We start from the raw sequence: 13673 nt of genomic DNA on the forward strand, positions 1-13673 counted from the left end.
GACTATTATGTATAAGACTATTACACTTTTTTATATAATGTTCGTCAAGTAGCTTTATTTTATCGTCCTACATGTTTCGCCAATTTTTTTCTATCGGCATCTTCAGGGAATACAAACCAGTAAGCTATGTGAAGATAACAGACTAGGTTATAACTGATGGTTCTAATTCATACAAAAAATTAGTATTGAACGAGGCAATGCGCGTGTCTCGGGAACGTGATTTATTCGTTATGGCTCATGATGTAATTGTCATGAAAGTTCATTTCTTTGATGTTTAATGATCTGATTAAAGCTTTCCAAATTTCTGGTAAGGTTGGACCTTGATTCTTGTTCAGGTTTTCAGTTTTGCAGGCGACTGTAGCTGCTTCCTTGAAGGTTCTTGAATGGTAGTTATCTTCTGCATAAGGCTCTTATCCCACTCAATGTGATGGTTAATAGAGGCAAAGTGGCAAGAAAGGCCTGAAATGTCTTGTCTGTTGTTTCTGACATATCCTATGTGTTTTTTCTTTTTCGTTTCAAAGCTGCTTCTAGAGGTCTGACCTACATAACTAATACCACATATATAATATACCTTGCTCATGTGGTATTATGTAGGTCAGACCTCTAGAAGCAGCTTTGAAACGAGAAAGAAAGAATACATAGGATATGTCAGAAACAACAGACAAGACATTTCAGGCCTTTCTTGCCACTTTGCCTCTACTAACCATCACATTGAATGGGATAAGAGCCTTATGCTTTATATAGAAGATAACTACCATTCAAGAACCTTCAAGGAAGCAGCTACAGTCGCCCGTAAAACTGAAAACCTAAACAAGAATCAAGGGCTAACCTTACCAGAAATTTGGAAAGCTTTAATCAGATTATTAAACATCAAAGAAATGAACTTTCATGACAATTACATCATGAGCCATAAAGAATAAATCACGTTCCTGAGACACGCGCATTGCCTCGTTCAATACTAAATTTTTGTATGAATTAGAACCATCAGTTATAACCTAGTCTGTTACCTTCATATAGCTTACTAGTTCGTATTCCCTGAAGATGCCGATAGAAAAAAATTGGCGAAACATGTAGGGCGATAAAATAAAGTTACTTGACGAACATTATATAAAAAAAGTGTAATGGTCTTAAGGACATTTTCATTTACTAATTGATCTTTCAAGATTTCACTAATCTTGAAAGATCAGAAACCTCCTTTTTTTGGGAACGCAACCTCTATTATTCCATTTTATAAGCCTCTTGTTTTATGTGTTTTCCATATAGGCAGTGATTCTCGAGAGCATACCCCCCCACCCATGTATAACAAGAGTTATCTGTACACACACACAAGATTTGTAATTAAGTATAAATTGAATATTTTGTGAGCTAGTGATTGGATTGGTCTGTATAGATAGTAGAATTGAGCTGTGCTTTTTTTTTTAAAAAAAAAAGAAAAAAAAGTGGATAGGAGCTGGTTAAAACGCATGGTAGAATACTGCCCTTCCAGAGTTGGAGCAATTTCTGTATTTTTATATGATTTGATTAAGATGTTGATACTACCTAATTATGTCCAAGAAATAATGATGAAAACATATAAAATAGGTTAATTAATGAATTATAAATTAACTACTAAATGAAATATTAGGTTTGTTCATTGCTGAAAAATGCCAGCAGTAAAGAAGCAGAGAATGAAAAAAAAAACAAATTTTTGTTGAAAATCTAACTGACAGAGTAGAAAATTAATCCCAGATCTACTGAAATATTTTGGGAAAATTAGAGAAAAAGGCAGAGCTAATAATAATCGTACCATTTAATAATGTTAGTAGATATCCACTTGGATAGCCAATGAAATTGTATTATGATTAATCTTATTTGTTACAGTATCTCATTTTCATCAATTCATTCCTGTATTTTTCCCTTGACAACGACTCCTGATATGCTGATCGGTCGCTAATTTGCCACCATAGTCTTGGATCCTCCTTTATGCAGTGAAACTATTTTCCCCTCTTTCCACGCCTTCGGGACTAAACCAGACCCGAGACTCAGATTAAATAACATGGTCAAGGGAACTGATAATTCCTTAGCCGCTTCACGCAAGACCCGTGCCGGTATACCATCCAATCCCACAGATGTATTCACATTAAGGTTCTGTAATAGACTATTCACCTCCACTTAGTTCATCACAATTCCCGTATAAACTAATGGTTCCTTCATTTTTTCAATGTCACCACCTGGATGATATACTTTTGCAAAGTGTGCGCTCAGTAATTCCACTATATCGACTGGTTCAGTGACCTCCTTACCATCGTCATTCCTTAAAATCATTTTGACATGTACAGTTTTTTTCTTGCTTGCAGCATATTGAAAGAACTGTTTGGGATTCTCTTTTGCTTGCACATAGCTAGTTTCCTTTCATAATCGGCTTTTGTTGTTTTTACCACACTCATTACCCTTCTGGCCTGCACTTTATACCGTTCGTGTGCCTGCAGGTCACTCCTTTTTTTAAATTCCCTCCACAGTTGTTTCTTTTTTTCCAGCTCAAGCTTAATGGTGTTATTCATCCATTTAACCCCTACTTGTTTTACTATTCGAACCCTAGGTATACAATCAGCCATAACCTCCTGTAAATGCTCCTTGACCACTTCCCATGCTCTATTGACGCCCAGCCCTTGCAGTTGTACATGCCATGGCACTGAACCAAGCAAATAATCCCAAAGAGTTTTTGACATGTTGCATATAAAATGAATGTTTATAGCAGAATAATTTTAATGAATGCCGATGGGTGGGAGATAACTGAATCAGATGAAATAGTTGAATTATTAAGTGAGCACTTTGCAAGAGTATATCATTCATCTGGAGATATTGTAGTAACAAGAGAGACAAGGGCTTGTATGAAAATAGAGGTAAACAAACTGGAGGTGCATTGGCTATTACAGAACCTTCATGTAAATACAACTACAGGAATAGATAGTATACCAGCTCTGAGTTAGTCCCAAGGAGAGTGGAAAGTGGGGGAAAATAGTTCCATTGCATAAAAGAAGCTTCGAGCTGAGGTAGGCACTCTGGTATTGGAAAAGTTGGTTGAGTGCAAAATACAGGAATGGGTAGTCAGGAACAGGGTGCTATTTGGGGGGGGGGTGACAACATAGTTTTGTGAAGAATAGGTCATGCCTCAGTAACTTAACTTTTATGATACAGTGACAGCTGAGTAAAGGTAATGGGTTTACATTGATACTGCTGGACTTTGCGAAGGTTTTGACAGGATACCAAATGGAATTCTAATCAATAAATTGCAGCACATGATGATGGATATAAAGTTGAAGTGGTTAAGAGGGTGGTTGACAGTGATACCAGACAGCGGTTTATTGAAGAGGAGAGTTCAGTAGAAGGCTTGTGACCATTGTCATTCCTCTGAATTCTGTTCTTGGGCTGCTACTATTTAATTTGTACATGAACGATATAGGAAATGATCTGGGAGGAACTATTTAATTGTTTGCCAATGATGCAAAATTGGGTAGAGCAGTAGTTAATAAATATCATGATAACCTCCCTACTGGCCAGGACATATATACATGCTCATCAAAACCAGGATACGCCCATACCATCTGTTGAAAGAACATAGATAAGATGTGTAAATCAGCAGTCATATCCATTACAAGGTGCAATAATTCTTCATCTGAGAAGAACAATTTACCAGATTACATCACATTCGTAGCTGTGTTTTCAGTTACCTATAGCAAGAAACGTAGTTCCTTGCCATGTAGTTGGTAAATGGAGTCTTAGTTGTATTAGACTAAATATCTGCTAATTATTTTTTCTATTTCATCGTCGTCGTCAATTTCCTGATATGTACCCTCAAGAGGTGTCAAGTTACTAAGACAGCACTACATGATTAAGTTTACATTATTATTAATCTCCTGTCAGCAATTTTGATCAAAATTAGTCTATTATTTGTGAGCCCTCCAATATTTTTATATTTAATATTGTGTTTTCTAAGACACTTCTGACTGAATCAATCCACCTAGACTTTGGTATTCCTCTGGGTCTCTTTCCTGCCATCTTGGTATCAAACACCTGTTTTGCTAATCTTTCCTCATCCATTCTATTTAAGTGACTATACCACCGTAGATTAGCTTTTCTGACACATTCTTGAATGCTAATGTCAAGTTTGTTCCTAATATCTTCATTTTTAATATGATTCTGCCATTGATGCCATCAGTTCAATACCCTAATTTAAAAAAAAAAAATTTATATTTTTAATATTATTTATATTTTTTACAATATTTTATATTTAATATTATATACTTATAAGACACTTCTGACTGAATCAGTCCACCTAGACGTTGGTATTCCTCTAGGTCTCTTTCCTGCTAAACACCTGTTTTGCTAATCTTTCCTCACTATTTAAGTGACTATACCACCATAGATTAGCTTTTCTGACACAGTCTTGAATGCTAATGTCAAGTTTGTTCCTAATATCTTCATTTTTAATATGCTTCTGCCATTGATGCCATCAGTTCAATACCCTAATTTTTCTCAGAACCTTCATATTTGTGGTCACTAATCCTTAATCAAGTGCTTTATTTCTCACCAATTCTCAGGTCCATAACTTAAAACTGGTTTAAACACTGTCTTTTATAGTGTTACTTTGGTGTTTTGGTTAATTTCTCTCTTATTCCCATAAACTAATTCAGCTGGCTAAATACCAGCTTTGCTTATTCTGTTGTCTAATTCCATATTTAACTTATCATCCTCACCAAAAACTGTGCCTAAATAGCTGAAATATTTTACTTGTTTTATAAGATCTCCATTCAGAATCCAGCTGACGTTTTTTGTGCTCCTGCCTATTTTCATAGTTTTTTTTTTATTATTAATGATTTCACTGCCAAATTTGTTACAGCCATTACTCAATTTAATTAGAGAATCCTGGAGACCTGCACCTAGATATGTTTAGTAGTAGAACATCATCTGCATAAAGCAAAGAACTAAGCTTGACATTTCCAATTCTAATGTGAAGGGTCTAATGTTACTTTCTTTGATAATGTGATCCATAATGATGATGAATAAGAGTGCAGATAATGTGCATCCTTGTCTTACTCCTGATTTTATATCAAACCATCTTCCTGTATTTCCTTCAATTCTGACTGACAACTTACATATAGAATATGTATTACTCTGTATAATGATCTATTTACTCCATATAATTGTAGTGGTTTGAAAAGTGTTTTTCTGGGCAACTTGTCAAATGCCTTTCCCAGATCTACAAAATTTATCCTGAACTCAGCTTGTTCTTCTCCAAGTTTCTTCCACAATCTTTCTTAACCTCTTTTCAAGTATGCTTGAATAAACTTTACCTGGAACACTTAGTAGAGAAATTCCTCTGTAATTCCCACATTCAGCTTTATTCCCTTTTTTGTAGATGAGAACTATGAGAGCTCTACTGTAATCATCTGGAATTTCACTTTCTGACCAGGCCCTCTGAATTATGCAGTTAACTGTTAACTTCTATGGCAAGATGGACGTCAATCCCTTGGATTTTTATCCCTTCATCGCTAGATTGTGATTATTAATAATGACAAATTTTTGAGTGCCTGGCTCACCCAAATTAGGGTTGTGTAGAATCGTTTGAAGCGATGATCAGAGCTGCCTTCAGGCATTTGTGTCTCCATCTGTCGTTATCATCATAATTTGATGAATCATGAATGAGTTGGTTGGGATGGAGTGATGCCTGGACGAAGTACTTGGCAGCAGTGTGGTTGAGATACGTAGGTATGTCTGGCATGTTTCTGTCTTGGTGGAGGAGAGCATTCCTAACAAACTACGGGGCGTTGAAGATCATTCGGAGGCACTTATTTTAGTACCTGTAGTCTTTTGATGTTGCTGGGCGAGGTGTGGCTCCATGCTGGTGATCCGTACGTTAGTATGGGTCTGATGATTTGTTTGTATATTGTTAGTTTGTTTTCTGTACTGACTTTGCTTCTTCTGTTGAGTAGAGGGTAGAGTTGAGCTATTGCTGCTTTGGCTTTGTTGCAGGCATGTGAGATGTGGGGGTTGAAGCTGAGTCGGTTATCTAGTTTGATTCCCAGGTATTTCACTTCTTTTTGCCAAGGGATATTAGTGTTGAACAACGTGACTGCTCTGTGGTGGGTTGTTTTCCTTCTTGTAAAGAGTATGGCCGTGCTCTTGTCGGTGTTTACATCAATCCTCCATTTCTGAAACCATTTTTCAAAATTTGTTACTGCATTTTGTAGTCGTTGTGTGGCTAGGTGTGCCCTGAGTGATCTGGTCAGTATCGTCATGTTGTCTGCATAGAAAGCCATGGTGGTTGATGCTGTGCTTGGGACATCTGAGATGAAAATGTTGAAGAGTAGCGGTGATAGGAGGGAGCCTTGTGGGTATGTCTCTGATGCTTCTCGTGGAGGATCTGAGGCCACGTAGCTTAACTTGAAATTTTCGGTCTTTTAGATAGGATTCTATGATTTTGGTGAGGTTTAGTGGGTATTTTGCAGCTATTAGTTTGTGGATGAGGCCTTTGTGCCATACTTTGTCAAAGGCTTTTGCCACATCCAGGAAGATTGCACCTGTGTGTTGTTTCCAGTTGCATCTGGTAGTTATGAATTCTATAAGTCTGTGGACTGTTGAGTTGTGCAGTGGCCTTTGCAAAATCCCAATTGTTCTTTTGGGATTAGGTCGATCTTGTCCATTTCTTTTGTAGGCGGTTCAGAATTATCTTTTCCACGATTTTTTCCAGATTCGATAGGAAGCTGATAGGTCTGTAATTGTGGGGGAATTGAGCTGCTTTCCCTGGTTTGTGGATGAGGATTACATCTGCCTGCTTCCAGCAAGTGGGGAAGTAGTTGAGTCTTAGCATCGCGTTGATGATAGCCACTAGATGCATAACTGTTTTATGGGGGAGTGCTTTTATGGTTTGGTTTGAAATCTCGTCAGGACCTGGGGCCTTTCTGTTGTTGAGGTTCTTGATGATTTGATGTACTTCCTTTGGGGTAGCATAGTTTGTGTTTTCTTGGCTGCTGGTTTGATGAAGTGCACAGCGGACATGCCTGTGGATTTTTTCAATGAAGAGCAAGTCCGCATGCTCATTGTTTGGGCTGAAATGCAGTTCCAGGGCATCTGCAAAGGCTTCTGCTTTCTCATCGTCTCTGTAGGCTATGCCCCTTTCTCCGTGGATTGGTTGTATGTTGGGGCGATCGCTGCGAAGTACTTTATTCATTTTCCATAATGAGTTGTCTTCGGTGTTTAAGGAGCTTAGTTTCCTCTCCCACAGTTGGCTTGTGATCTTTGATCACATATCCGACTAGGTTTGTTGCCCTGTTTAGCTCTTGTCTATCCTGGGAGGATAGTGTTGTATGGTAACAGCGTCTGATCCTGTTTTTGCTGCGGATGAGCTTTAGAATCTCTTCTGGGAGCAGGTTGGCTTGAGCTGGAGCATTAATGGTGGAAGCTGCTGCAAGGCCAGCTCGAATTGTGCTTTCCAGTTTTCTGATCACTGTGTCTATTTCTTTAGGTGAGGAGATGGTTGGGATGGGGCCTGTGAGGTTGTGGAGTGAATATTGTGCAGGACTGCCTGGGGATGATTTCTGTTTCCCCACCTAGACTTAGTAGCACCGGGTTGTGGTCGGAGCTAAGATCATTAACTACCTGTAACTGGAATTGGTGCGAGGTGTTCCTGAAAATGGCTATATCCAGCACATCAGGTCTGCCCAGTGGTCCGTAATGTGTTGGTTCACTGGGGCCTGCTATGATGATATCATAGCGAACTTGTGTGGGCTCTTCCTGTTGTTGTTGGAGTTCCTACTGTTCCATGTGGGATGTTTTGCATTTAGGTCTCCCACCACAATTGTTGCTTCGTTTGTGTCGAGGAGCTGGGAATGATCCGAGGCTAGTAGTGGTTTGCCTGGAGGGTTGTGGAGTGAATATAGATTTAGGTTGCCTGCATTGTGGTGTGTATCTCAATTCCAGTTTCTTCCAGGTTTGTAGTCATTGTCTTCTCAATCTCTTTGTATCTTATGTCTTTTTTGACAAAGATAGCCATGCCACCTCCTCTGGCATTGAGTCTGTCATTCCTAAGTAGTGCATGGTTCCTTAGTTTAGTGTTATTGCAAGGCCAAAGGTGTGTTTCGTTGATTAAGAGGATGTCTATTCTATATCATGCTATAAATTCTTGTAGTTCTAGGAGTTTGTTGCTTAGGCCATTGGCATTCCAAAATGCGATCTGTATGAAGTTGTTCGAACCAGGCATATTACTCATTGCTTAACATTGTGAATATGACTTGAGTGTTTTTTAAGAACTTGTTTGTATCACTCTGATTGGGGTTGGTCTTGCTGAAAAATGTTAGCATCTCCCCCAGGGTGGCAGCTAGGATAGCAGCTGTGTTTTGATTGTTGGGCATAGGTTCTGCTGGTTTAGCCTTTGAGGTGACTGCTGCAGCATATGAGTTGTGTGATGTTGTTTGCTGATGGATTCCTTCTTCAAGAGGTGTTGCATGTTTTTGAGCTGGTAGAGTGCCTGCTTTTCTGTTTCTTGCCAGGTTAACTGGGTGGAGAGTGCAGCCACTATAGTTCGCTGGGTGTGGGCCACCGCAGTTTGCACATGTGGCTGGAGTTGTGCATGGTTTGGAGCATGTGTGAGTAGGGTGACTGTCCCTGCACTTCATACATTTGTACTCTGCTCTGCACAGTTTCTGTGTGTGCCCATATCTCTGGCAGCGATGGCATTGTTCTGCTGTTGCTTTCTTTCTGAGTGGTTTTGTTTAAATCATGAGGTTGCAAACTGTTTTGAGATCGTAAATCTCTTTGCTCCTTACTAATTTCCATGAGAACCAGCGGCATGGGATGTTTGTCTGCACAGTACATTCTTGATATTTTTATTGGCTCCAGTCCTTGAGATCTGAGGTCGATGGCTATTTCTTCGGACGTGATTGCTTCTACCAGTCCTCTGATGACAACTTTTAGGTTTTTTTCGCTTTTCAGTTCGAAAGTGTGGCATGGGATCTTTAGCTCGTCCATTAACTTTGTTAGCCGATGGTAGTCTGATGTCCCTTCGGACTGGATACAGACTCCTTCGTCGGAGTTTTTGGCTGTTTTGAACTTAATCTCGGAGTTTCTCATGGCCTCCGAGATTGCTGACCATTGTTCTTTGTCTCTTAGGATTACTGGAGGGGCTCGTTGTTTTTGTTCCACTGTGTCCATTGGCTGGTGTTCTGGTTCTTCGGTTAGTGTCTCTTTTCGTCACTTTTTTCTGCTCACCGTTTGGTAGTCGTCTGGTTCTTCCGGGATCTGGGCTCCTTACTAATTTTATCAAGAACCAGCAGCATGGGACGTTTGTCTGCACAGTACATTCTTGATATTTTTATGGGCTCCAGTCCTTGAGATCTGAGGTCGATGGCTATTTCTTCGGACGTGATTGCTTCTACCAGTCCTCTGATGACAACTTTTAGGTTTTTTTCGCTTTTCAGTTCGAAAGTGTGGCATGGGATCTTTAGCTCGTCCATTAACTTTGTTAGCCGATGGTAGTCTGATGTCCCTTCGGACTGGATACAGACTCCTTCGTCGGAGTTTTTGGCTGTTTTGAACTTAATCTCGGAGTTTCTCATGGCCTCCGAGATTGCTGACCATTGTTCTTTGTCTCTTAGGATTACTGGAGGGGCTCGTTGTTTTTGTTCCACTGTGTCCATTGGCTGGTGTTCTGGTTCTTCGGTTAGTGTCTCTTTTCGTCACTTTTTTCTGCTCACCGTTTGGTAGTCGTCTGGTTCTTCCGGGATCTGGGCTCCTTACTAATTTTATCAAGAACCAGCAGCATGGGACGTTTGTCTGCACAGTACATTCTTGATATTTTTATGGGCTCCAGTCCTTGAGATCTGAGGTCGATGGCTATTTCTTCGGACATGATTGCTTCTACCAGTCCTCTGATGACAACTTTTAGGTTTTTTTCGCTTTTCAGTTCGAAAGTGTGGTATGGGATCTTTAGCTCGTTCATTAACTTTGTTAGCCGACGGTAGTCTGATGTCCCTTCAGGCTGGATACAGACTCCTTCGTTGGAGTTTTTGGCTGTTTTGAACTTAATCTCGAAGTTTCTCATGGCCTCCAAGATTGTTGACCATTGTTCTTTGTCTCTTAGGATTACCGGTGGGACTCATTGTTTGGTTTTGTGCTGCTGTGTCCATTGGCTGGTGTTCTGGTTCTTCGGTTGGTGTCTCTTTTCGTTGCTTTTTTCTGCTCACAGTTTGGTAGTTGTCTGGTTCTTCCGGGATCTGGGCAACTGTTGCTGGGGTGTTCTCTCTTGTGTCATCTTGAGAAGTGCTGGGGAGAGGTTCCTCAGATTCAACTTCGGTGATCTGATGGATCCCTACTTTGCCTGGCCATTTGGTATGGAGCAGATTTCCTACATGTCTGAAAATTGCAAGCAGTTGCTTAAAATCTAGATCATCGTACGGACTGTTCATGGTTAGGCCTGGTCTGTTATTTGCTATACAATCTTCAGAATCACTTCACTATCAATATTCGCTATCACTACATTCTGTGATCACACCTGTCTCAATCCTTACCTTACCTTTACCAAATTATGCAGTGGAACTACTGCAAAACTTTTATACCTCCGTACTTAAGCAGTCAAATATCATCCACTCCAGCTGCCTTTCCCCATTAAAAGTTCTTGATGGCTTTTTCTATCTGAAGTATTACTATGTACTTCTCTTTGCATTCTTCTTGAAAATTTTATAGCATAGTTCTGTCACTGCTCGTTTTGTTTAACAATCTTTCAATGTAATTTCAATGTAATTACTCGAGACGTCTAGGATATGCTTATCACTTTTCATGTCACCTTTGTCATCTTTGATTCCTTTTACAGTATTCTTTACTCCATTTCTGAGTTTTTTTCAATAGCCTTCAGAACATTTTGCCACATTCCTTATATTTATTTTCTGTATTCTTATCTAAGTTTTCCCATGACTAAGCAATTAAACATAATTAGCACCAAAAATTGATAATGACATTTGTTTTCCAAAGTGATGCAATATTTAAAGAAAGTATATGAAATGATCTCTTATTTTGTCCTAACATTCTGTCCAGATATATATATATATATATATATATATCTGTCTCAATCCTTACCTTACCTTTACCAAATTATGCAGTGGAACTATATATATATATATATATATATATATATATATACCGAGATAATATATATATATATATTATCTCGGTCTTGGAGTCATTAAATCTATTTTTTGAAATATATATATATATATATATATATATATAGGTAGATATATATATATCTTAGATATATATTTAGATATATATATTTTCAGGACTGGGGCAATGAGTTGCCCCAGTCCTGAAAATATTTTAGGCACAAACTTTGTTTGCTTACACTTGGATAAAGGATTAAATCAAATATATAATTGGTAGCATAGCCAAGTGAAAAAACTTCCATCATATATTTTATGCATTCATGATATACCTAATTTTTTCTTAATTTTTTCAATATTTGAGCTATGTGGTTCGTCTGCGAGTTTTTTCAAATTGTCACAAATCTCCAAAAATTTTTCCAATATATTTATTAAAAAAAACATAAGTGGACCCGCGCAGTTTAAACTCACGTTTTTCAAGGGTCAACTGGAATTGGTGCGAGGTGTTCCTGAAAATGGCTATATCCAGCACATCAGGTCTGCCCAGTGGTCCGTAATGTGTTGGTTCACTGGGGCCTGCTATGATGATATCATAGCGAACTTGTGTGGGCTCTTCCTGTTGTTGTTGGAGTTCCTACTGTTCCATGTGGGATGTTTTGCATTTAGGTCTCCCGCCACAATTGTTGCTTCGTTTGTGTCGAGGAGCTGGGAATGATCCGAGGCTAGTAGTGGTTTGCCTGGAGGGTTGTGCAGTACATATTATTAAAATATGTACTGCACATATTTTAATAATAACATGACACCTTTCGGCAACCTGTATATGAAAATATGACTTCTACTTTACTTCAACTTTAGTATCACCTCTGGGTTTGGCTCCCACTGATGAAACCTCAATAAAGGTTGAAACCGGTCTGAATAGTGACCCTTCCCATAATGCATAGTATTATACATACCCGTAAGGAAATGTGCTTTGCATTATGGGATACTAAGGCAAGTGAAGTGAAGTCAAGTCTTATGCTTCTATATACCAGTTGCCCTGGTCCTGAAATTAGTTCAGGCACAAACTTGTTTGCTTACACTTGGATAAAGGATTAAACCAAGTATATAATTTCTTGATATCTTTAATTTAAAACACCAAGTAGAGTGGCAACAAACTTGAAATGCTTTGCATTGATTACTGTTTTTACGTAGAGCATTCAAAGAATCAGCTGAAATGATGAAGCATCTGCCACAGTTAAACAAAAAAACAACAGATAATTTTAAAATCTGGTTTTTCTTAATCCATCATGGGGTATACAGTAGTATACAGCACTCCATGAACCAGCAGCCAGCATAATAACAAATGCATGATTTCCATTATTTAGAGGTTTTCAAATATTATTTTTCACTAGAGATATTTAACTGTTTTTTCTTGCTTTCTAGATTTTTGCCTGATGAAGTGAAACAAAGTATTTCATGAAACTAGTTGAAATAAAAACAATTTCTATTTGACATCTGGGTTTGTGGTTTTTTACCAAAAAAAAAAAGTTCTGAAAATGTCCCATCTCTGCAGAAACTTATACAATAAGATTTAGAATATTGTTGTCATGTTTTTAGATTGGTGCATCAAAAATCTTAAAGTTTTGATGTTTTCCAAAAGAAGACTGTCAACTTGTTTAATAAATTACATTTCTATTACAGTCTGTCACTTTCTCTTAAGCATTCTGTTTCTGCTTTATTACCCTTCTGTAGGTATTTTCACAGATAATGTTTTATTAAATGGAGCCACATCATCCTCCACTTTCCACCGAAGCATCTCAAAACCTAAGAGGAAGCCACTGATCCATACAGTTTTACATTTACTTGAATACTTTTATTTTCCCATTTCATTCCATTTATCTCCCCCTCTTTAGAACAGCCTTCATCACAATTTTTTCCTAAGCACTACAGTCTCCAAGAAGCACAGTCAAGTTCCTTTGTTCTCCTTATAAATGAGATAATAAATTTAAGTTTTGGACCATTTTGAAATTCTGAAAAATCCACTTAAAATCTATCCTTATGACAACCAGAATAACAATACTAGTTACTGTTTAAAAGTATATAGACAACTGGTTATTTGAATAAAATAAAAAAACATATGTTGTTGTTGAATTTAATACAACATAGATTGACTGTAATAGGACAATATGTTCTTTTAAAAAGTTTTTTTGTGTTGTTTTTATTCTTCAGGAATCGTATACAGAGAATGATGCACAGAAACAGTCCAACTCTTCAGGTGATTTACGAGCTGTAACTGTTGCCATAAAATTAATAAGTAATTGGGGTCACCCCTCAAGAATAGGTTTGACTGAAGTTCAGTTCTTGAATTGGCAAGGGTTAAAATTAGAAGTGTCAGCAATGGATGTAGGAGGTAGTAGCTTTGAAGATCCTGTTGGAGAGTTATGTAATTTGGTAAATGGAAGAACAAAGGTAAGGCAATGGTTATATTTTATATGAAATTTTATATTTTAATGTTGTTGTCAATTAAAAATGCATTTGAAAACATTTAATCTTATTTATAAA

The 13673-nt window shown here is 38.0% G+C and overlaps 1 protein-coding gene across 3 annotated transcripts in view; it reads left to right on the top strand.

Annotated features, from left to right (window-relative positions):
- Positions 1–13673, top strand: part of LOC150107973 (katanin-interacting protein-like) — a 726539-nt gene that overhangs the window by 203299 nt on the left and 509567 nt on the right. For all 3 annotated transcript variants that reach the window (XM_090415492.1, XM_090415493.1, XM_090415494.1), the window contains exon 9: positions 13341–13580. In XM_090415492.1, coding sequence (XP_090271618.1) covers positions 13341–13580 — 240 coding nt within the window. The remainder of the gene's footprint in view (positions 1–13340; positions 13581–13673) is intronic.

Source organism: Typopeltis vanoorti, chromosome 3, assembly GCF_054136105.1.
Source record: "Typopeltis vanoorti isolate ZY-2024b chromosome 3, IOZ_Tvanoo_1.0, whole genome shotgun sequence".
In the NCBI taxonomy this organism is placed as follows: Eukaryota; Metazoa; Arthropoda; class Arachnida; order Uropygi; family Thelyphonidae; genus Typopeltis; species Typopeltis vanoorti.